Here is a 23,842-nt window from a genome sequence, read left to right as displayed (position 1 = left end):
GTGGTTAGGCACGGCAGAAATTTTTTTGAAATGGCAAAACCACAGAGCAAAAAGCATTTTTATCACCCAGATTCTTGGTCTGGACAAGAATTTATCTCCTGCAAGAGCCAGGCTGGGCAGAGGTGAGCTCTGCCTGCGCCTGTGTGCTCGTGCAGCTTCAGGGGATATGAACATTTCATGCATTGGCACCCAACAGAACATGCCTTAGATATGGATTCAAGAATTACCTTTTATTTTTGGTCTAATTAATGCTTCAAAGATGCATCAACCACTTGCCCTTAGTCCAATCACAACAAGAATCTGAATCACTCCATTTATATGCCAGATAATTAGTAACGCAATAAAATGGGAAGACATAAGTGCCTGCCCCCTTCCTTCTTGTGTTGCAGCAATCTGTCTGTGTCAGGGCTCTTCACCAGGATGATGATGACGGGGATTTCTTCCTCCTCAGTCTTGCATTTGCTAGGAGCTGGGTTTGTGTGCTTCAAGCCATATATTTTAATGCTTAGGCTGTTCTGGTCCATGGGGTTAGTTATGCTCTGATTGTTTAAAGTTTATTAGTCCTTCTCTGATTTCTTTTGGGGTGAGACCCACATAACTGCCCGGAGCTGAGCAAAAATTAAGCTAAAACACCTTGGATAATACAGCTCAAACAACCTCAAAACAGAGGTTAGTCCGTGCCACCTGCTCACTGGGACACGCTGCAGTGAGGACAGCCTGGGTGATGGTCTGCCCAGAGCACGTTAGAGCACAACAATTTTTAAACATACAGCTAAAAATAAGCTAAAACCACGTTCAAGCCTGCAGCCCCATACAGCTAAGCCTTGCAATAAAGCACGGGGCCGATTGCGAGCTGGTGTCAACACCAGGTCAGGTGCAGAGCACAGGCATGGGGGTTCCTCTCTCTCCCCAGGAGCAGTAGTGACAACCCGGCTGAAATGACACCCTGGGACAGCGTCTGATCCGCAAGCAGGGACCCTTCTCTGGAAATGTTTCTCTGCAGAGCTACAAGGGGGGACTGAAACAAGTGGTTTAAGCCAGCAAATGGCTTCCTTGTGAGCGAGCAGCGCTTTAATCCCTCCTGCTGTGGCTTCGATTGAGCCTGGCCATGTCACACAGATACCAAAGGAGCTTTTTTCCCCCTGCCCCCACCCCATCCTCGCATGGAGGGCTTGACCTGAACTGACCCAGTGGTTGCTCTGCCCACTGAGAAAGCAGCTGGTGCTCAGACACTTGGGAGGGTGATGCTTTTAATTCCCCGGGCCATGGCAGCTCCCAGGGACCTGCTGGAGCTCAAACACAGCTGCCCCCTTGCAGGGTCAAGGCAGAGGAAGCTCCAGATATAAATTAGTAATAATTACAGCTAAAACAAACCCCCAAAACCCAGCAAATAGCCACTGCCTGCCCTGCTGGGCATTTTTCCTGTTACACCTGGGTCACCCCACATGTGATGTACCCTTCGGAGTTGCCCACCACTGTGTGTTGTAGCCAGAGGGACCCATGTCCGTGGCCCAGGCTGGGGGCAATGCCAGGGACCTGCCCACTGTGTCTGGGCTCTCGGCAGCCTGAAGCGCCGCGTGGTTTGGCTGATGAGGCTGCGAGGCTTTTTATTGCTGCCCAGGCTCCAGCAAGCTTCCAAGCTCCCTCAGCTCCAGCAGGCACCCCCAGGTGAATTCGATTGGTGGTAAAATACAAAAACATATTTTTAAAAAGAAAAAAGAAAACAAATGAACCAAAAAAACCCCACAAAGCCTGACTGGCTACACAGGGAGGTGTCAGTTCTGGAGCTGGCAGTGCCAGGCCGGGCAGGGATCATTCCTGCTCCCAGACCCTCTCACCCAGCCCCGAGGACACACATATCTGCCCAGGGCCCTTTTTTCATCACCAGCTGCCGATCCTGAAAGACTTTTGCCGTGCCTGAGCCAGACTTGGGCCTTTCGTGTGTCTTGTCAGGCTCTTTCACAGGCCCAAACCCGGCTCCATGGGCAGGTTGATGCGCACCGGCTGTGCTGCGTGCTCAGCCCTGCCTGTCTCCAGCACCGCTGGGCAGCGGCAGCTTTCCCAGCCGTTTGATTTCTACCTCGGTGGAGGTGCTATTTTGCAATGGCCTATAACTCAAAGTAATGCTACCCTATTCCCTGCAGAGAGAAACAGCTCGGCCAAGCCCTGGCCGAAGCCTCAGCTGCCTGCAGGGACCGGCCAAGGCTGGGAGAGGAGAATGAGGCAGCTGCCAGTGCCAGCCACTGCCACGCCGGTGCTGCTGGTCCCTGGGCGAGGGACCCGGCTGCCTCCCAGTGCCAGCACAGCTCCTCGCCAGCGGTGCAGGACTCAGCACCATCCCAGCTCCCCATCCTGTTTCCAACAGGAAACTTGAATAAAACCACTCATGTGCCAGCTCCTCCTGCTGAAATCCTGCAGTCAGCTGCCCCTTCCCAGCTTAACCCCATGCAAGGGGACAGCCGCCACCATACCCCAAATACCATGTCCCACCCCACTGCACTGCTGCCACAGCTGCTCCCGGCGCAGGGCCATTGCCCCAAAGCACTCCCTGCACAGACTCAGCCCACGCATCAGCACTGTTGCTTTTAATTTAAAATAAGAGGCTTATCCACAAGAAAAAAAAAAAAAAAAAAAAAAAAGGCAGGTTTGGCCATGGGTTGTCCCCACCCCAAATAAGTGACGATGCATTTGCATTGCCCTGACGCAGTGTTGCAGACAGGAGGGTTGAGGACACAGCCAGCAGATGTGGCACCGGCAGTGACAAGCGAATGGGGGACAGGCAGGGACAACCACACACTTTCACATCCCCCGTGTAGTGTTGCTAGTCCAGACAGGCAAAGAAATCCCCTGAAATACCATGTGCCCACCCTCCCCAGCCCCACAGAACATTGCTACCTGAAGTTGGGGGTGAGATGGGTGCTGGGAGGTGGTGGGGGGCACAGGGACCCCCTCTGTCCCCCCGGCCCTTGTGGATGGCGATGGCTCCAGCACTGGCAAAACTGCTGGGGTCCCAGTGGCTGGACACCCTCATTTCGGGACCCTCTTCCTCCACCTCCCTCACTCTGTCTCCTTGGACTGCTTGGCTCGTTGCTTGCGAAGCTTAACAAAGGCCTGAGCCTCTTTGTCCCCTTTCCTGGACTCCAGCAGCTGGAGGATCTCATCTCCTGCCAGAGAGGAGAGGAGTGATGGTGAGAGATGCTCATCACAGCCCCCTCCCCACACCATGGGGCTGGCGGGGGCTCAGCAGGGCTCAGCCCAGCTGCAGCACCACGTACCAGTGGGTTTGGGGTGGGTGAGGGGGAGGCGGGTCTGGGGCACCCGTCCTGTGTCAGCCTGGTCCTCGTCAGCGTCAAGGCCGGGCAGGTGGCAGAGGGGGAAAAAGGCTTCGCCCTCCAGGTCGTTGGCCCCCAGTGTGTCGTAGTCAAACACAGTCAGCAGCAGGCAGGCCCCCTCCTGCCGGCACTTCTCAGGGGGGATCAAACTGCAGGGGGACAGGATGCAGGGGACGGTCACGTCCCAACCCCTCGGTCCCAAAATTCAACCTTCCCTCCAGGGACCAAACAGGCTTCCCCAGAGTGGGAAGCCACCCCCCCGCCACCGCACTGACCCCAACCCCTTCAAAGCACAGGGCCCCGGCACAACCCCACACCAGCCTGCAGGACCCTGGTGTTTGGGGTGCCCCTACCCCAGCTCCCACAGTGGGACCTCACAGCTGAACCCCCAGTGGGGTGCAGGGGGTGAAATCCGAGGGCAGGACCCAGTTCCTGAAGCAGTAGCCCCATAGCAGGGGGTTGGTTGAAGCATGGGGATTGGGACGGGGGGCCAGGGGGGTGTCAGCCCCTACATACAAGTCAAAGGCTTCGTCGAAGAGGGGGTGCAGCTCGTTCCTCTTGCACTGGGTAGTCCGGGCCACCACCTCGGGGAACTGGTGCCGGGGCTCCAGGGTGAGCTGGACAAAGGGGTCGCTCGAGCCTGGTGGGGTGCAGATGTCAGCCCCCTCCCGCCGCCCCCTCTGCCCCAGCACAGCTGGCCGAGCCCAGCCAGGGTAGCTGGACAGATTGGGGTGGCTGGGGGGGTCAGGACACCCTCACCACCACCCCCAGCCCAGCCCACGCTCTTGGGAGGATGCGGGAACATCCCCAACCCTGCCCACACATCGATCGGCCACGGGTGGCTGCAAGAGGAGTGACCTCTCCTGGAGAGCTCCCCAAACAACAGCCAACCCGAGACACTCTCCCTTGTCACCCTGGCATATGTTTTTTGTCTGAGACATGGTGGAAAAAAGCTGGCTGCTGGCTTGTGCTGAAAACTGAAGGCAGTGGGATGTGGGCACAGGCCTGGTCCTGCCTGCCACATCCCGTTGGACCGCGCTGGACCAGTGCAATAACCCTTCATCTTCCCCAAATCCACCTCCTTGGATGCAAAAGCGAGTCAAGACAGAGTCCTGTTACACCAAGCACTGCCAGCATCTACTACCCAGGGGCATATTGGGGACAGAGGACAGGGGTCCTGGGGCGGTGGCTCCCCAGCCCACCCACACCCACCGTTGGAGTCCAATGGGATGAGGTTGACGGCGTTGAGCACTTCCACGCGGAGTTTCTGCTCCGAAGGGCGGTACAGCGCTTTGATTGTCACGGCCCCGTACTTCTCTGAGCTGGCGTCCAGCTGAGCAGTGGGGTACAAGAATAAGGGTGCTGCCTTTTGGCATGCTCGTGGAGGGGATGCCTGGGGTTTGTTGGAGGCTGAGCAGGAATTCTGAGGTACCAGGCGGGCGATGAGCATCCTCTGGGATGCAATTGAACCCACTGCTGAGGCAAAACCAGCCGCAACAGCCCCAGGACTGGGAGGGTGGTGGGGAAATCCCACGTTTCCACAGGCAGGCTGGGCCAGGCAGCCTCATGTGTGCAAGGATGGGATGTGGGAAGGGTCTGGGGGCACCATTCTGGCTCCTACCTGCTGCTGGATCCTGTTGCTGAAGTATTTCTGGATGAGTTTGCGGCTGGTGGAGGAGCAGAGGGCAAGGTGGGTCTCCAGCGACTGCAGAGAGGATGAGAGGTGACGGTCAAGCACATGGATGAGTCTGCAGCCTGGGGATGCCCTCCCTGGAAAGCACCCAAAGGAAACCCTTGGGGACCCCCCCCATCCCCATGCCCCCCATACCAGGAAGGCTGCGGTGTGGAGAGTCTCCAGTGGCAGCCCACAGCCCTCAGCGTAGAAGCACCGCTCCAGGCTCTGGGGAGAAGGATGCTGTTAGCTGGCATACAAACACCCATCCCTGCTGGGGACCCCCACCCCCCTGGTACCTTCAGGGCACAGTGCAGCTTCTTGTAGCACTGAGTCGAGGGGACCTGCTGCCCCGCAGCCGCCGACAGCACAGCCAAGGTGTGATGCCAGAGGAGAACGAGGAGGCTGTGGGGGTAACAGAGGAAGGTTGTGAGCAGGGGTCCAGGGAAGTGGGCTGGGGGATTTGGCCCTCAGCCAAGGGGCTTTGCAAAGCCCCAGAGTGAACTGGCTCATCCTGCTGGGCTGAGCAGCCAGCCCCAAAAGCAGGATGTCCCTGAGCCCCGTGGGGCTGGGGGAACATTCCTGCTGAGGGCCGGTGATGCTGCTGGCATCTGCCATGGTGCATCCCCAGTGCCCTGGTCACCTTTTGAAGTTCTCCTGGACCAGATGCTCATTGAGATACTGCAGCTCCGACTCCAGGAACTTCATGAGTGGGATGATGGACTGCAGTGAGAGGAGAGAGGCATTGGGGAGGGCACAGTGGGAGAGGGGCAGGGAACTGTTGACTGGAGCCAGCAGGGCAGAGGGGGCGGTCCAGAGGAGCTCCTTCCCACAGTGAGGACATGGACAGGCTGTGCCTGGTCTGGTCCTGCTGCCGACATGGGCACCAAATGAAGCATATGAAGGTCTGGGCCCCATCACTGGTGTGGGGCAGGGAGAGGTGAGGAAGGGTGATGGGAGCCTCCACCAAGTAGGCAAGGGTTATTCACAGCTGCCTGAAAAAGATGGTCCAGGAGGGGCTGGGCCAGGTACTTACATCCTCAGGCTCCCGGGTATCATTGGAAGATGAGAGCTCCTGGATGTGTCTGGCAATGCCCTTTTCCAGCTGTCGGGAAGAAATGCATGGAGATACTTAGGCTTTGCCCTCTTCACCAGCTTCACACCCAGGTTCACCTTGTCTCCATCCCAGGAACATTACGGGCTCCAGGTCCCCTTAGGTGAAACCTCCCCACTTTGGGCCAGGGAAGAAGGGTCAGTGGCAGGTGGTCACCTTGGTGGCCAGGGCTTGCACCACATCCCGGACCTCATGGTCTAGGCAGGAGACAGCGCTGTCAAGCTGGTTGTGCAGCGTGTGCTGGATCTGCTGCTGGTCGATGACGGCCTCTGTGCGCTCCACCAGCTGCGCCCAGTCCAGCTGCGATGGCAGCTTCAGGATCAGCAGTCGCAGCTGCTTGATGTTGTTCACCACGACGCAGAGCTGGGAGAGGTGGGTCTGCTTCAAGGTGTCCCACACCCCCTGGTGCATCTCCTGCTGGCTCCATCCTCATCCCCATCCCAGCCCCATCTCCATCCCCATCCCCATCCTCAACCTCATCCTCATCTCATCCCCATCCTCATCTCCATCTTCATACTCATTCTCATCCCCATCCCAAGCCCATCTCCATTTCCTTCCCCATCCCCATCCCCATCCCCATCCCCATTCCCATTCCCATCCCACTCCCATCCCCATCCCCATCCCCATCCCCATCCCCTGCTTACACCATTTCCCTCCTGATTTTCCAGGACTACAGATATCGGGGGCCAACTGATCCCCATGAAACCCAAACCCAGGATGTTGGCTGGGTGCTCTTCTCCCCCTCTGCTCCAAAACCACGGCCAAATCCTGCCTCTCCCTAAGCAGTGGACCCTGTCCCGATACCAACCCTGTTGGCCGCTTCACCCTCATTCTGCTCCCTCAGCGACAGAGCCTCAGCCCTCTCCTTGATGAGCCGGCAGTACATCAGGGCGATTTTGCACATGTCCTGCAGGATAGAGAAGATGACAACTGGACTGAGCTGGGCAGCACAGGGACCACCACAGTGCCAGGGGACCCCACCACATCAGTGTGGGGCACTGTCCCCATTCATCAAGGCATGTCTCCAAGAGCAGGAGAGGAAACTCTGGCTGCTGATGCCTGAGGGCCCGGTGTACGAACCTCCACGAGCTTCACCATGATCATGAAGGCTTCCTCAGGGTCTGGCCAGTTGAGCTGCTGCCAGGTCTTTACGATCTGGGCGTAGCAGGTGGACAGGTCAACAGTGGACGTGCTGTGCTTGTTGTGCTCTCCAAAGGGCGTCAGCTGAGAGGGCAGAGAAAATAAATGCAACTTAGCTTGTAAGAGAGAAGAGATCCCAGACAGGAGAGCTGTTCCTTCACTTTGGGGGTCTGTGGCCCATCGTCAGCTCCATATGTCCCAATGTCATCACTTGGTCACTTTGGAGAGTGGAGGAGATGAGGATGGATGGAGCAGACTGAGCTACCTGCATCAGGCTGTCCATCCTCCAACCCAGCGTTGTTGGACCACACTGAAGAACAGAGTGAGGAGCCCATAGCCCCATGGCTGCCTCCCCTCCCCTCTTTCTAAAGGTCAGAAGCAAAGGGGATGCTCATAGCATGGCCAAATGCAGGCTCATCAGCTTGTCAGGCTGCTGGAGAGCAGAGAAGGAAGGGGCATGGGGATGCAGTGTGGCGCCAGGGTGGGATCAACTGGTCCAGGAAACCAGGGTGGGATCAACTGGTCCAGGAAACCACATCCTTTGTGAGAGGGATTTGGGAGGGGAACCAGCCTGCTCCTGGGCTGCAAGAGGCACCTACATGGTGGTCTCAATGCTGTGAGCCAGGCAGAGCAGCAAGGCATGGAGGAAGCTGGAATGTCCCCAAAGCACAGAGATGTTCTCCTCCCCGGGTTACCTGGTCCATCTGGATGGCTCTCTGTGCCCTCTCCAGTGCAATGGTGTAGGCCTTCTGCAGCCACTGGGGCACAGCTTCCTTGAACCACTGGTGGAAATTGCTCAGAGCCAGAGGTCCGTCCCTGTGAATGAAGGCAGCAGCTTCTCCAACCGCACAGCAACAGCACAGGACCATCATCCCTCCTTGCTCTCACATAGAAGAAATTGCCCTGAGCCAGAGGCCACACATAACACCATGCTAAGGAGAAACATCCCCTTGTCTGGAAGTTGAGATCTCCATCAACCCCACTCAGAAACAAGCCTGAAACCCTTCTGGTGATGCTCACATTGACATCAGACACCAACTGCCTGGTCTGTCTTGTGTGTAGTGAGGTAGGTGAATGGGAAGGATTTGGAGTTTCTCTCAATTAACTGCTCATTCCCTCGCTTCAGGGTTAGATACCTCTTTGGGAGGAAGTTCTTCATCCGATAGAGCTCCTGTAGGTTCATGTAGAGCTGGAAAAGGCTCTCAGCTGTGGGCTTGGACATGCTGCTGTCGACCTCATGCAGCTGCTCCTGGACGTGCTCCGCAACCTGGCAGTGGGCAAGAGAAGGGGGGGTGGCTGTTAGTGAGGGTCCAGCCAGGAAAGTTTGGTCTGCTGGGGGCTCTCTGGAGCCACGGGGTGAGGGTCAGCTCAGGGGACTCCTCTTCCTTTTGGGTGGCATTTCAGGAGATTCATTGGGTCAAGTAAGTAGATGATAGTCACTTCATGGGCATGCAAAGAAAGATGGAGAGTTTCCCTGGCTTGCTCCCTTTCCAGGCTTGCAACAACCAGTTGTCACCCGAAGGGTGGCCAAAAACCTCAGCAGGGTTTTAGACCTTACTCCTGCGAGTGCAGAGAAGCCCAGGCTTGCTCACCAGGCTCTCCAGCTCCAGGTAGGCAATGGAGAAGAGATTCAACTTCAAGGTGCTGCAAGAGAGAAACGTGGAGTCAGGAGCCTGTCAACCCCAGCCCAGCAAACCCTCCCAGGCCATGCCCTTACGGCAAGGACAGTACAGCTCTAAGAGGCAGAGATGGGACCACAGATGCTGTCTGTGAAGCCCAAGAGCCAAGGAGTGAGGCATCAAAGTGACCTGCTGCTCGTGACCCCAGAGAAGGTGGATGAGGGGGGATCAAGTTCTGAAACCTACCTGATGAAGAATTTATTCCAGATTTTCTGGCACTGCTGGAGATCTCCTATCACCTCCACGAGGAGTCTTGACAAGGCTTTGCCATTCTCCTCCATGCTCTACAAAGGAAGGAACGGCTTATTTTGGATGCTCAGTGATTCTGAGATGACCTGGGCTCTGTTCTGATCCATTTTGTTTCTATGATTTGTTCTCGTGGGGTAGCAATCTATCATTAGATACACATTAGGAGCACCAAGAAGTTGTTGGTAACATCCACTGTCATCCTATGCTTACATGGCTGGGCTGGGGGCCACCTCCTGTTCTCCTGAGCACTGCACCAAGGCCTTAAGCTTCAACACACCTCAGTGGCTGCAGGTAACATGGCTCATGGTATTTTTAAGCTGAAAACCCAAATGCCTTGACTGCATCAAAAAAATGAAGAAGCTTCATTTCAGTCTTGTCTTCCCACGCCCTCGGGCCTCTCACCTCAAGCCTGGGAAATTGCTTCTTATAATGTTAGAGATGCAGAGATGGGAACTGACCTTCACCATGGGCTTGAGGTGCTGCTTCTCCATGTGAAACCACTCCGTCGTGCCTGACTGCAAGAGAGGAGTCCTGGTGAGATGGCAGGGAAGCAGGAGGAGCAAAGCCAGCTCTGTCACCCCCTTTATTCTCACTGTCCCCTGAGTGTGGTCAGAACCCAGCTCCATGTGGTGGGAACCACAGGCTGGGACCACCAGCTTGAAGAGGGGTGGGTATTTTCCCCCCTGCTACGGTGGTGTGTGTGGCTTTGCTGTGGTGTGGGCACTGGGCAAGGGATGGATGGGAGGGGAGAGCTGGGGCGTCCCACCTCCCCAGGGCTGAGGAGGGTGAGACCCCTGGTCCCCACTACCTTCAGTGCCATGGAGACCATCTGGGGGAGATCAGGGCTGAGCATGCACAGCTCATGGAAAGCTTTCATTTTGCACATCTGGACCAGGACCCTGCAAAGCGAGACCCTCGAGTGAAACCAGCACCAGCCCATCAGAAACAGCCACCTCTCCCCGCAGAGACCCTACCCAAACAGACCTTCCCTCCCAACAACATCCCCAGGGGGAGCCCAGGAGGAGGGACAGGCCAGGGCAAGTGTCACAACAGCCTAGAAGGGGGCAGAAAGGGCTCAGGTGAGTTTTTGTTCAGCCATATGACCCCACGCACAGCCGACACCAGTGCTCGACTCACCGGAGCAGGGACTGGAGCCTCTCTGTGGACCTCGGGACAGAGAGGGGGAAAATGATGCGGTACCTCCGGATGAGGGAGATCCCATAAGTCAGCAAGGACTGGAAGGACTCAGCCAGCTCTGCTTTCTGGGGAGAAGGAGGAAAACATGTGCTGTCCGCCTCAGCGGGGGACAGAGATGCTGGCAGGACTGTGGCACCATGGTGGAAGGAGCTGGTGGCTCCTGTTCCTTTCTAGCCTTCTCCAGGGATGGGAAAACCCCCTGATGTCTTGGGTAACTGAGCTTGAGCTTAAACCTTTTTTCTATGCATGAAAAATCTGGAGTCTCAGCATGGTGCTGGGATGCCTTTGGAAAACAGGTGGGGAAATTAGGAATGGGGTCATATTTAAGTTTTGTAGAGGGTGTGATTGACTTGATAGCAGCTATGGAGGAGGGGGATGCTGGTGCAAAGGGTAAGGGTTTCTCTGTGGAGAGGGAGAATAAATCCCCAGGGTAAAGGGGCTCCCTGACCCGTGGGTTGTCCTGGTCCCTGTGTCTGGTTCTCCCCAGAGACCCTCCAGCTGCCCTGGCACCCCTGTATCCCATAAGCTCCTGCTCTTCCTGGAACACAGGGAGGGAAACAGCCTGGGGAGCTGGGAGGAGAGGCTCGGGGTAGGGTACACAGGGCACGTTTCCCTGATCTCTGCCCCCCATGTGGTGCCGGAGCCCTCTCACCTGCTCTGGCCTCAGGCGCTCCTGCACCCACTGGTACTCGATGCTGGTGATCTGGTGGAGCAGGCAGTTGCTGTTGAACTCGAGGCTCTGGTAGAGCTTGCTGTACGCCAGCCACTGCCTGGGGAGGAGGGAGAGGCTTTACTGAACCCTCGGGGGTTGGGGGGCACCCAAGAGACAGCACAGGGCTCCCCACACCACAGCTACAGCTGGGATTGCAGGGGGAGGACCCGGGTCTCCTGGTGCTGCTCAGGGCAGGGGGCAATACCAGCCACACTGAGCTCATGGGAGAGACCAGCTGCAGTCAGATGGCCCCAGGGAAGGTGTCGGGGCCCTTGACCCCCACCAATGCTGCATCGTGGCTCCCTGGGCATGGGCTACTCACGCCATGACCTGGTGGAAGTCAGAGAGATCCTTCTGCGTGGCGTGCAGGTACAGCACGGTGCTGGCGTGTTGGCTCAGCTCCCCATCCCAGGAAATGCTGCCGGCCTGTGAGGATGCAAAAGGAGGGTGACATGTCCTGGAGTAAGCTGGGCTCAGTGAGGAGGGGGACTGGCAGCAGAGTGGGGTGTGTTTGCAGGGCCACAGGAGGAATGGGTGCCCCATGAGGATGCCAGGCACAGGCAGACATCATCATAACCCTCCTCCCCATCACACTACACCAATGGAAGCCCTCACCCTACGCAAGCTGCTGGGGGGCTGCTTCTCCCCCTCGGTACCTGGTGCTGAAGGATCTCATAGGACACCAGCTGCTGCAGGAGGTGGCGATGGACAGTGTAGCTCGGCTGTGTCCGGCTGCTTGTGGTGGCCCTCTGAAAAGACACAAGGCATAGAAGCAATAACCATAATTTGCCCGAACACACAGGAATGCAGGCAGAGAGTGGGGACACAGGAACCCCAAAAGCATGGGGCCGGAGAGTCCTGTCTGAAGCCAAGCCAAGGGGTGCAGGAGCACTAGGAGCAAGGCCCCCCATGCTGGCATGGAGCTCAGGGGAGAGTCAAGCAGGTTTCCAGCACATGCAAACCCTGGTGCCGGCACCTCTGGCCCTGGGACAGGGATCTGTGATCCAGGATAGGCCCCAAGGGACAGGCAGCTGCCCCGTCCTGCCAGGGCAATGGACAGGGACCCCCTTCCCCGTTCCCTCCTACCTTCTTGTGAGTCAGCAGGAACTGCAGGTGACACTGTCCCCGGTTGGGGTATGTCTCCGTCCGTGGCTCCAGCTGGTACCACCGGTCATCCCAGCAGTGCAGATCCTGCACACACAGAGATGGGGTGAGGCCTCAGGCAGCCTTCCCAGGGGAGGGATCCTGCTCAGGTCCCACTGCATTTACGGGGCAGAAAGATGCTGTCTTGTGTAACTATAATATTTGATTGAAAAAAAGATATATAACGACCAAGCAAACATGTTGGAGTGGCCAGGGCACCTGTCATCAAGCTGGAGGACCTGGCATTAATTTGCAGCTCTGAGCCAGGATCCTGGGTGAGCCTGGTGCTGACACAGGGCTAGATCCTGCTCAGACCCCACGAGGTTTAACTGGCGCCTGGGGAGTCACTTGGAGGAGAGGATGCACCGTGGCACTCACCTTCAGGCGAAGGACCACGTTCCCCAGGAAATCATCCTGCCCTTTGTCTTTGCGAGCATCTTTAAAGATCCTGAAAGGCACAAATGAAGGAGGGCGTGAAAAAGTTTCCTGTAGCCATGACCCAGCTGCAGTTGGGGCGAAGAAGGGTGACACAGACCTGAGGGCCTCCCTCCCTCCTTCCAAAGGTGGTTTTTAAAATCCAGCAGGAAAAATAAGCATTTTCCAAACCCTCTTTCTCGGCAGCCGTTAGGGCCATGCCAGCACCAACCGTTTGAGGCCATGGAGGTCCGTCAGCTCCCCCAGCTTGTGCCGCACTGACTCCACCACGTCCGAGTCCCTGCAAGGGTGGGTAGTGAAACCCACCGCCGGGGAAAGGAGGAAATTCAGGCAATTGCAAAACAGTTCAGGGAGCTGCAATGACGACAGAGAAGGGAAGGTGCTGGGCGGGGGAATGTGTCGGGACTGAGATCACCCCCAAAATTGGATGTCCAGCCAAAATCTGCAAGTATGTGACTTCTTTCCATAAATAAAAGCAGGGCTCAGGGTCAGCCCTGCCTGGGCAAAGCCAGTCTGGGATCTCTGCTCATGCTGGTCACATCCTGCACTGTGCACTGCTCCAGCAGAAAGTGATGGGGAAAGGGGTCCCCAGCTGGTTTCTAAAGGGTGCAGGTTGAAGGATCACCCCAGGAACCCTACCAGGAAGCAGGACCCTGATCAGGGCCAGGGATTGGGGTCACTGGCTCGGGGTGTTGCTGCTCACCACATGTCCAGGTGGAAGCTGGCCGTCTCCATGTCTTCAAACTCCCTGCAAGGCACCAGCAGGATGCTGTTACTTGAGCAGCATCCGAGGGACCAGCAGCAAGCAGGCAGGACAGCTGGGCATTGCAGGCAGGTGGCTCCTCCCTGGGAGAGACCCCAACCACCCCACACAGCCTGGGAAGTGGTGGGAGAGACCCGAGGGAGGGATTTTTGCCACAGTTTATTTTTTCACCTCCCTGGACCTGCTGCATGAGTTAGACCAGAAGCCTGGTAAACACCAGTGGGTGTAGCCCCGGCAAAGCCCCAGCTCCTGGTTGGGGTGAGTAATGAACCCCTCCATCCACCCCCAAGAGCCCTGGGCACCCCCTGCAGCCCCCAATAAGCAAAGCCAATGGGTGGCAGATTACAGGATAAATGTCTCGTCCCACACTGGGCTGAGGGTCTGGCTTATGACTTGTGTGCGATGGATCTGGTCTTCGGGGATGAGGTCTTTGACCACAGCCTTCATCCGCTTCTTGTGGTCGGGGTGGGCCGGTTCCTGGCTCTTGGTCTCGATGCCCAGCAGGCAGTATGGGTCACTGAACCCTGCGAGGGTAGAGGTGTGCAAGTTGCTGTCGGGAGCAGCAGCTGTCCCTTCTCTGACTGGGACACCCACCCATCTCCACTTACCACTGACGTCTTTACCCAAAATCCCCTTGGCTTCCTTCACGGTTGCTTTCAGGCAAAAAATTGGGCTCTGTAAGAAAAGAAACAAACAAAAAAATTGCTTAATGTGGGGTTACCAACCCCACAAAGAAGGATGGGGCTTGAGAAGGATTGCATCATCAGCTGCTGCTTGTGCCAGCAAACAGCTCCTGAGCAACTCCCTCAGCACAGCCTGGAGCACACCATACCCCAAAGCCCAAACACGGGGGCTGGGAGGCACCGCAGCTCCCCAGCACCATCCCAATATGGGGACCCCCCTCGGCTGCAACATACTGGGGAGATGTCATCTTGCTGCATACCTCCAGTTCCTTGACCTGCTGCATGATGATGCTGTGCTCCTCTGCATCCATGCCGAAAGCCTGTTGTAGATATCATGGTCAGTAACGGATGCTGCCCTGTTAACAGCGGCTGGAGAGCAGCCAGGGGCTTCCCTCTGCTCCCCAGGAGCCAGCTGCAGCTTGAGGGGAGAGGAGAAGAGCAGAGCCCAGCAGAAGGGCTGGCGACCAGCTGAAAGCTCTCAAGGGAGAGCTTTCTTCCCACCACCCCAAGCCTAAGATAAATAATTCCCCCTAAGGCTAATATTTCCCAGCCACAAGCTGTTCCAGCCGTCCAGCTGGATGCCGCTGCTACGTCTTTTAAGATGCTTGCTGAGAGCTCCTTTCAAGTGCTCCCCATCTCCTTTAGCCAGGAGGGTGGACATATCAGGGGACATGTTTTGGGGACCCCACTGGGGAGGTGGGGACCCACCTTTTGCACGTAGGCATAGAGTTCCTGGGAGTCTGCAACATGGTGGTGCTCAGGCTTGCCCAGGCGGTGCCGGATGGTGTAGAGGACCTCCTCATAGAGCAGGGCCAGCTGCAGGGGGACAACCAACACCTCGTGTGGGACCAGGCCAGCAGGGACATGCTCCGTGCATCCCCTGGGATTAGCGGGGCATCCCTTCCCGCCAGCCCCCCAAGCTCCCTGCCTGTCCCTGTCACCCGCTTCCCAGCATCCAGCGCTGCCTGGCCACCACCAGCTGTCCCTGGCGAGCATCTTTGGGAGCTCAGCCATGTCCCCAAGCCCCAGCAGTGCTGCCACCCCCTCCTGTGCCACCAAGGGAGACCGTGGCAGAGCCACACTCATACCTCTTGCTTGGAAAACCTGTGGGACAGATCCATCTAGAGAAAGAAGAGAAGCAGAGGGGTTTCCCATCAGGTCTTGTGGTAGAGCATGATTTTAGGACGAAACTGCAGGCAAGCAGGGCTGGGCAGAGGTGGCATCACCCACAGCCCATTGGGAAGGGTTGCCCCAAAGGATGCCATGAGACCCCACAAACACCCCACGGCCGGTGGACCACTTCTTCCATCACCCACCAGTGGGCAGCACGGGGTCTTCACCAGCAAGCCCCGTTATTTGATAGCAACAGCAATTTGGGGGTGACCCATAGGAGGCTTGAAAAGCCAGCCAGCCATGTCTCACCCCACAGAGCTTCTTGCTGACCAGGCCAGGCCCAGCAGGACGAGGCTGGAGAGCAAACTAGCCAAGGGAGAGGGCAGGTGGCCAAAGCACAGCGGGGAGCTGCAGGCTGGGCAAGGCAGCAATGGGCAAGGAGCCACCAAAAAGCCATCGGGATTCATGACTGGCAGAAAGAAAAATGAGCACTGCTGCAATGGTGCATTGTTCATCGTTGAGCTGAAGGTCCATTCCCCACTTGAAGGATGACCAGCAATAGCATTTACTTTCTAAAAGACAATTGAATTAAAATGGTGCCACGCGACGAGGCACAGCCCCAGCACTGGCTGAGGGGGTCCTGCTGCCCTCGCAGCCCCTGTTGACCCCCACCTCAAACATCACTTCGCACTCATCCACATGGGTCCAGCTGGGAGATCAAACCACCACTACCAAAAATACCCTTTTCCCTGACAATCCCCAGCTCTCACTCCCTGTTCTCTCCCCGACGCTGAGGCTGAGACTGTCCTGCATCTGCTTCTCTAACCACGGTCTGGATTCTACCACCACCACGGCTGAGCAACTCATTCCTGCTGTGAGGCCTGGCTGGGTGACGGTGACTTTGCCACTGTCACAAGCCGGGTGACGCAGCCAGAGGGAGGGGAACCGGTGACCCTGCACCATCCGTTACAGCTCCCAGTGCTGGAGCCTCTGGGAGTCCAAGGGAGTGACGCCATAAAATATAATGGAAAAGTTTGAAACAAGTTTGGCCCTTTCTGTGCTGAGGGGCGTATGCCAAGCACAGTTCCAGCACCCCACTCAGTCAAGGTGGAGCCTACCTGTGGGGCAGCCCAGGCCCCAGAATGACCTTAGGATCCCCCTAATAGGAAAAAAAACCCAACCCAGGCTGAAACATTAGCATTTGCTTATGGCAAATCTGTGGCTGGCATGATCCCCCAGTCATCTGGTCTAAATTCAACTCTTCCACCCTCGTGCTTAGCCATATGCGCATGGGACTGGTTAAGCTAAAGCTGAGCTGAGCCACCAGGATGTGTTTACTGATGTTAATCCCCACACCAAGAGCCCAGCTCAAATCCAGGAGCAGTGCTTAAATCCAGGTCTGGATACAGCCACCAGCATCCCTCCCACCCTGCTAGCTGTGGCAGTGTCACTGGTGCGGGATGCCAGCTTGGCTGCAGGGATGGTGACACTTGGGAGGAAGGACAAGTCCTGGGCGGGGAGGACTCATACAGGGAGTCCACCATGGGGAATCATTCCTGCATGCTCCCAGCAGCACCAGGCTGAGCACGCAGAGCTGTGAGTCCCATCTCCACGGGGGCACACACAGGGACACCATCTGCCCGGCCACTGCAGAGGAAGTCAGTTGGGTTGGGCTGGCCAAGAGCAGGACTTTGGGAGATCTGCTGGCAGCGGGGAGCCCAGAGGGGCTGTTTGATGCTGGGAAGCTGTAGCCAAGCTAAGAGGGGACCCTCAGTGCCAGCACAGAGCTGCAGCTGATCCCATTACACAGCCCTCAGGTGCACGTTTGCACGGGTGTGGTAGCCCCACAGCCCCATCCCCATGCCTTGCTTGCCCTTGCCAAGCATCCTGGCTGGGACAGGGACCTGGCCATGTTTCTCTCATTCCCCTTTTACAGCCTCAGCACCCAGCTCTGCACCCTGGGGTCCCCTGGGCACAGCCAGCCTGACCCCCTCCTTGGGCTCATTGCACCCCAAACACCCTCCCCAGTCCCAAACACACTCTTCAGCCCCCCAAGGTCAAGGCCACCTACCTCGGGGCTCTCCTCCCTGGGGAGAGTCCCCATGGGGGTCTCACCAGCAGCATCCATCTCAGGGAGAGGCTCAGCGTGGGACAGGGGAGCGGCTGCAGCTCTGCCTGCCGCTGCTGCCTCTTCCCCTCACTCACGTGTTCAAAGGAAACCACAGACCTTATCTTGCCGTGACCATTTTAACAAGCGGAAACACACGCAGGCCTCCTTCAAGAGCAGCATGGGAACACAGGCGCCACGGCCCTGCTTCCCACCACCCTGTCCTGCGCAAGCAGCCCCTGGGCCATGGGGACTTCAATGCACAGACGGGACAGGGGCAAAAGAAAGGTGTCACATCCAGTCCCTGCTATTATTTATGAGCAAGGAATTGGGAGCAAGTGGACAGAAATAGTCCTGAGAAGGCAAAGCCCAGCAGGGAAAAGGGTGATGGGAAGGATGGGTGAGGGCAGCATGGAGAATATGGGCTCTGATGTGTATTTGGGATCCATCGTGCCCTGGAAGCACAGACAGGGGCTCTGCAGAAGTCACCTTCAGCCCCGGGGTATGGAGGGGATATGAAAACCAGTGCAAAAGCTGCAGGGTGGAAAATCCCTGCGGCACCCCAGCACGTTGGACAAGGTTGGGCTGAGAACTGATGCAGCCAGCGCACATGCCGGGGATGGCACCGGGAAAGGGTGCGGAGCCTTTTTCCCAAACAGGATGTCCAGGCAGAGCTGGTTACTGAGAAAAAAAGCAGCAGGAAACGGAGTTAAAAACTTGTGCTCTACTGTCAGCTTTCATTCTTGTAAACACTTTATCTGATTGCAACTGGCAAGGCAGTTGCCTATCACAGACTGGCAGCAGCACCCGCCCCTCTAAGATCCCTATCGAAACGCCTGAGCTGATGGCAAACAGGGAGGGAGGGAGGGAAGGCACAGGTGGGCACCAGGATGAGCCACAGGAGATGGCCAAGAGAAGAGCTGGGTTGCTGCTGGATGTCTAACGTACTTACATGCACAGCTAAGAGCACCCTCGGGCTTGGAGGGGCTGCTGAGCTGTGCAAGCATTTGATGCTCAGCAGACAGACCCACAGCCCAGGGAAGGACATCAGCCTGTGCTCAAGACTTGCATGTCACTGCTGGGGCTGCTGAGGAGCCACAGGCTCTGTGAAGCAGGACTGGGACCACGGCTGATGCTGCGCTCTCCATCAAGGGGAGTTTTTGTCTTTCCAGCCTTCCTATTTCCAGCCCCCAGACACTCTGGAAGCCGTAAGCAAGGATGCTTCAGATGCGACTCAGGGGCAGAGGCTCTACATCGGGTTCAGTGGTGCTGTGCAGCCTGGAAGGATTTCTGATTAATCCAAACAGGAAACCATGACCATGGAAACTGCACAGGAAAGTTTGTGCCCTTAACTACCATATGAGACATGGTGAAGAGCTGACTCCAATAGCACAGAGGTACCCTGCCGCATGCTGGCTCGAACCAGGGCTGCAAAGAGCTGCAGGAGGATGCTGGCAGCAGCATCTCTGTGAGAGGACATGGGGGGAGGCAGGCAGCCAGTCCCTTTCATCCTTGCAATCATCTAGTCCTTTAATTAAGGCAGGTTGCACTGTTTCAGCCACTTTAAGAGAGACACAACTTCCCTTTGCCCTGAAACACTGTAGGAGCAAAAGTGGTTCTCTGGTGCTGGGGGACCAGGAGGTGGGAAAAGGGCTGGTGGTGTTGACAGTGGTTTTCTTTATCCAGGTCAGCCAGCACAGGACTGGGGCTGTGAGGGGCTGCACAGCACACACACAGTGAGTTCCCAGAGATGGGGCTGGGGGTGTGTGTGTGTGTGTGTGCTGAGCTAATCTACAGAATAAAAATCCAGAGATACAGCGAGGCACTGAAAAGCTGAAATCCATCTCTGCTCTCACAGCGATCATCCAGCCTCATCCCTTGAGGTCTGAAAAAAGCTGCTCGTTACACTTCTGCTCTCTCCCATGTCAGGAGGGCTCTTTTGTAACTGTCCCCAGGCACCAGCACAGTAGCCCCAAGGAACTGGGCTGCAGCATCACTTCCTCTGGGCTTCCCAGTTTGGCAGTGGAGCCGCATGCCCCATGCCCGGTGAGGGTGCCCGTCCCCTCCTTTACTGGCAGAGATGCTCAGAGGTGCTCACCCAGCCCTGCCAGCCTTGACTTTAACCAGCCTAGCACTTGCTTCACCTTGGGCAAAGAGTTTAAAAGCATCCCCTCCCTTGCTGATGGCTATTTCTATTCTGCATCCCTCTCCCTTGACACACACAAATGCTGTTTATTGATCTGGGACATTAGCACCGTGCTCCACTGCAAAATGTTGTCAGTGGGAAGTAGAGATGTAAAATGCACAATGGCATTTGAAAGTGATTGCTGTCATCTTTGCTTTTAGCTTTGATTGCAAAAGCAAAATCTGGCCTAGCAAAGAGCAACCACTGAGATAAAGGCAGGACGCGGACTCAGCATCCCCGAGCTGCTCACACCTTTTGCTGCTTCTTGCCAACAAAAAATAACAGGGGTCGAAGAAATGTCTCTTACCTCAACAGCACAGAGAGAACAACTGCTAAGAGTTGAGTTAAACCTCAAATCCACCTCCCTTCTCCTCGTAACGCTGAAGAAATAAAGTCCACTGCAATCATAAATATTGCTAAGCATCAGGCAATCATTCTCCAGCCAGGAGCCGGTGGCTGTGCTGGGGTTTTGCAGGTTTTAGAAAGAAGAAGTTCACCTTCAGTATGGACATGTCTGTTAAAAAGCACTTTCCCTGAAAGTTCCCCAGCTGATCACTGCATCGCTTGTGGCTGGAAATGCTCAGGCAGAGCCCGGCAGGGTGGGCAGCACATGTCTCCCATCAGAGGCCAACATGATCTGTGCATGGTTTTGAGCCTCTGCGTGTGCAAAGGGAGAGTTATCTGGTGATCCTGTTTCATTAAGAGCAAATAGCCTTTTTTCCCCTGGGTTTTACCAGCAGCCACCTGCTCCACAAAATACCAATGACAAAAATCACTGAGCTCACACATCTCATCATATTTGAACCTTGAATTAATCCTCGTCCAGGAAACAATAAGAAAAGTCCTAAAAGCTGCTCCAGAATTAGCACAGATTTCTGCTTAGTAGAGACAATCCCAATAAACTCCATGCCCCAAACCTGCAGGCAAGTAGCAAAACATCCCAGACACCCCAAGCCAGGAGCTGCAAAAGGACTTTGTTTTCCAAAGGGAGTGGGTCTGCATTCCCCAAAATAGCCCTCCCTCTCCACAACATGAGCCTTCCTCCCAAAACAACTAGCCAGGGGCATGTACCATACACATGCACAATATAGAGTGAACCCTTCCATCCCTTTTAAGAACAACTCATCTGAAAGGAAAACCCTTTCCCTTGTGCACAGGGTTATAGGTGCTGCTGAGAGACCAGCTCTCCAAAGAACAAGCCTTATCGCCCTCTTTAAAGGGTATCATCTTCCCTTTAAAGGAAAACCTGGTATGAAAGGACCCTCTACAAGCATTAACAGCAGTTTATCTCCCTACCTCTCAGCTTGATAATCCTGGAGCTGCAGCCTGCCCTCACTCTTATCTCAATCTCTTGTCTGGAAATGGGCAAATAGTCAAAAAATTGATTTCAACATGTCCCTCCCTCACTTCTCCTTTTAAACACGGGGTCCAATGACTCTGCAAAACCAGGCTGTGCCTGCCAGAGTTTGGCAAGGCATACAGTGAAAACCCAGTGCAGAGGAGATGAAGGTGATTTCAAAACGAGATCAGGGACAGTTGTGCTCAGCCGGGGCACCCTCCCAGGGACCTGCAGGTGCTGTGTGCTCTGGGACCAGCGATTTGATACCCAGGAGGGATGTCAGTCAGTTCACTTCCTTGTCTACTGCGGGGCCTGCTAGTTATTTCTGCCCTAAACCTACATCTTTTCTTCCACAGGCTCTCCTGAGTGCTTTGAGTGCACCTAGCAAAAAGCAGTGGTACCTGGGAAGGATGCGGGGGGACACACAGCCCCCCCACCCCATTTGGGATATCTTAGAAGGCAAACCCTGTCCTTCTGGGAAGAGCAAAGGGGACTTCCAGCCACCTACGTGGGGTTGTGAAAGCTGCGTTTCCCCCTGGAGCCCGAGCAGGAGCACGGGTTTGGTGCAAGAGCGTGTGAGGATGACTCCGTCCACGCTGCCCGCGAGGCAGTCAGCACCCCGGTCACCCTGGGGGTCTTCACCAGCTAGCCCCAGCCCCAGCCCCTCCGGAGGAAGCACCACTGTGATGCCAAGCTCTGCCCACCGCTGCGTGGAGCTGGCTGGGTCCCGAAGGGGAAAGCACGGCGTGTCCTGCCCACCCTGACCCCACTTCCCTGCTGTCCCCCTGGGGCCCAGAGCACAGAGCTGACCTGTCCGGACACCACCCCCACTTAAATGCTGCATCTAGCTGCCTGCGTGCATGCACAAGGCAGGGGGAGAGCACAGCCCCCCCCGGGCTTGTCCTTTGGAAGATCAAAAACTTTATGTATTGACCTGGATGCCATTTGTTTGGCTTGGGGCACCCTGTGACAGATTTAAAACATTTTCTCCATCACTGCCATGTGCTATGTGTATGCAGCAAATATTTCATCCACCTCCCTCTCCCGGTGAGATGAATTCAGTGTCAGACACTGGATTTATCATCCCTTCTCAGCAGGGTCGGGACAGCAGCTGCTCTCACTGCAGGGACAAGAAAGGGGGGACACAAATGTCAAGGCCATTTCATCTGCTGGTCTGGGGCACTGAGTTCAGAGCAGCAGGACCTTCAGCACATGTGTGAGCCAAGGAGGGACCAGGGTAGGTGCTTGTGAAGGTGAAAGAACTTGGGGCTGACACCTGGGTACCAGACATGCCCCATGGTGCATATTAAGCACCTTCGTGCCTATCCTGGAGCACACATGCCAAATTATTGACCAGCTTCAGCACCAAAATGGTCCCTCCCTGGTTTTTCTGCCGCCACCTCTCCCCACACGTGTGTCAAAGCCCCCTGAGGAGCCCACCAAGCCCCGTGGAGCCACACACTTGGATGACAGGAGGAAGCTGCAGGACTGAACCCCCCCCCACTGCCCCCGGATCCCAGACCAACATGCCAAAACACTGAATATTATTGCAGCCGATCTTGTGGTGGGGAGGGACACCATGTCCCAAGCAGAACCCAACCCTTATGGAGCAAAGTACATGGAGGAGGAGGAGAGACTGAACTTGAGCAGGGGAAAGGAAAGGTTTAGAAAGATGGGATTTGCTGAACTGAGCTCACGCATGGAGCCCAAGCTGATACCTTTTGCTCCAGTATCTGGACGCTGAAGGAAATGCGTAGGAAATGGCAGGCGGGTGGCTGGGAGGAGGCAGCAGAGATGGATCTCGGTCCGTTTCACCCTGAAGTGTGAGATCCAGCACCCCCCGTCGGCAGGTATGAGTCCCCGCTCCTGCTCGCTGCTACGTGGGTCTCTTCACATCCCGTTGTGGCCTCTCTCAGCAGCACAGTGACAGCCCTTGAGCAAGGAGGGTGCTGAAATACCGGTTTCCAGTTCAGTCTCATGATGGCAGCTCTTTGAGCTGACTCACGTAGGAGAGCAGACGGGTGAGTAATACCCGGTACGGCTGCAAAGAAACCCCTTGCCTAAAACAAAGATCTGTGCCCTGCACGTCCCAGCATTTCCTACCAACCCACAAAAACCCACTTTTGTCACTTGGGCTTACTTGTACAGCCTTAAACCTGAAACTACCTCTTGATCAAAGCCCATCTTAGCAAAACCCATCTTCTAATACCAACCTGGCAGTTGCTTACAGCTGGAGGTGTCTGCGATGCGACTGCATCGGCCAAGGTGAGCCACTCGCTGGCGAGGGCTGGCCCCGCTCCGGCTGCTGTGGGAACAGCTGGGTCCGAACTTCACCCCACGCCTCCTGCCACCTCCAGCGGCGCTTGCGAAGGGAGCCAGCGCTGCAAGCTCATAAATCACAGTGTCCATCACGTGGCAGAGATGCAATTTGACCGTCTACTGCTCGGAGAGCGGTGGGAAGCCCTCGTGGTCCCCAAAGGAAGACACGCGTACGTACACAGGGCAGGCAGGCGCCGGGCAGGCTGGCTTAACCCCAGTCCCTATGACTGCTCAGCGCATCCCCCCAGCTACAAAGAAATTAATGCAAAATAATGATTTGGTTTATTTTTTTTCTTGGTAGTATGTCACACGAAGCAGAAATGCTCTAGGTAAAATCGGGGCAGAATGGTGTGGAGGAGGAGGGCTTGGTGTCTTCCTTCAGCTGGAGGCAATCCTGGGCAAGCATGCACACGCTCCATCCTTCCACGGTAAAAACCTTCCCCAACCCCCAGGGATAGCAGCAAGATTTCAAAGCCGATAGTAGAAAACCTGTAAATTGTACCTGCAATTCCTGCAATAACAGTTTTTTGCATAAGATCTCAAAGCACTTTAGAAATACCCAGTTACACCACACTCTCGTGAAGGAGGGAAATAGCTGTGTATTCCGAGTGGGGAAGCAGGCACAGGGTGCAGTGGGCGACTTTACAAATGAAAAACTAA

The 23,842-nt window shown here is 56.0% G+C and overlaps 1 protein-coding gene across 6 annotated transcripts; it reads right to left on the bottom strand.

Moving 5' to 3' along the window:
• Positions 1–215: 215 nt before the first annotated feature.
• On the bottom strand, positions 216–22,629 carry UNC13D (unc-13 homolog D). Of its 6 annotated transcripts, none has more exons than XM_074889457.1 (32): positions 22,582–22,629; positions 15,208–15,240; positions 14,828–14,935; positions 14,380–14,439; positions 14,045–14,111; positions 13,783–13,960; positions 13,377–13,421; positions 12,885–12,953; positions 12,617–12,686; positions 12,182–12,286; positions 11,752–11,844; positions 11,418–11,521; positions 11,036–11,153; positions 10,324–10,448; positions 9,995–10,085; positions 9,645–9,701; positions 9,124–9,221; positions 8,851–8,902; positions 8,395–8,525; positions 7,954–8,074; positions 7,199–7,342; positions 6,927–7,025; positions 6,275–6,481; positions 6,041–6,109; positions 5,648–5,727; positions 5,304–5,409; positions 5,161–5,232; positions 4,954–5,037; positions 4,545–4,665; positions 3,849–3,972; positions 3,276–3,481; positions 216–3,164 (listed from the first exon to the last, which is right to left on the bottom strand). In XM_074889457.1, exons 2-32 carry the CDS (start codon positions 15,238–15,240, stop codon positions 3,058–3,060), a joined length of 3,144 nt encoding a protein of 1,047 aa, XP_074745558.1. In that variant the 5' UTR covers positions 22,582–22,629; the 3' UTR covers positions 216–3,057. The 6 variants fall into 6 exon arrangements, with proteins under 6 accessions (XP_074745558.1, XP_074745559.1, XP_074745556.1 ...); XM_074889458.1 differs by lacking the exon at positions 22,582–22,629 and adding an exon at positions 20,821–20,842; XM_074889455.1 differs by lacking the exon at positions 22,582–22,629 and adding an exon at positions 17,304–17,406.
• Positions 22,630–23,842: the final 1,213 nt, after the last annotated feature.

The sequence above is a fragment of the Strix uralensis genome, chromosome 19 (genome assembly GCF_047716275.1).
Source record: "Strix uralensis isolate ZFMK-TIS-50842 chromosome 19, bStrUra1, whole genome shotgun sequence".
Classification (NCBI taxonomy): domain Eukaryota; kingdom Metazoa; phylum Chordata; class Aves; order Strigiformes; family Strigidae; genus Strix; species Strix uralensis.
This window is presented reverse-complemented; position numbering and strand designations above follow the sequence as displayed.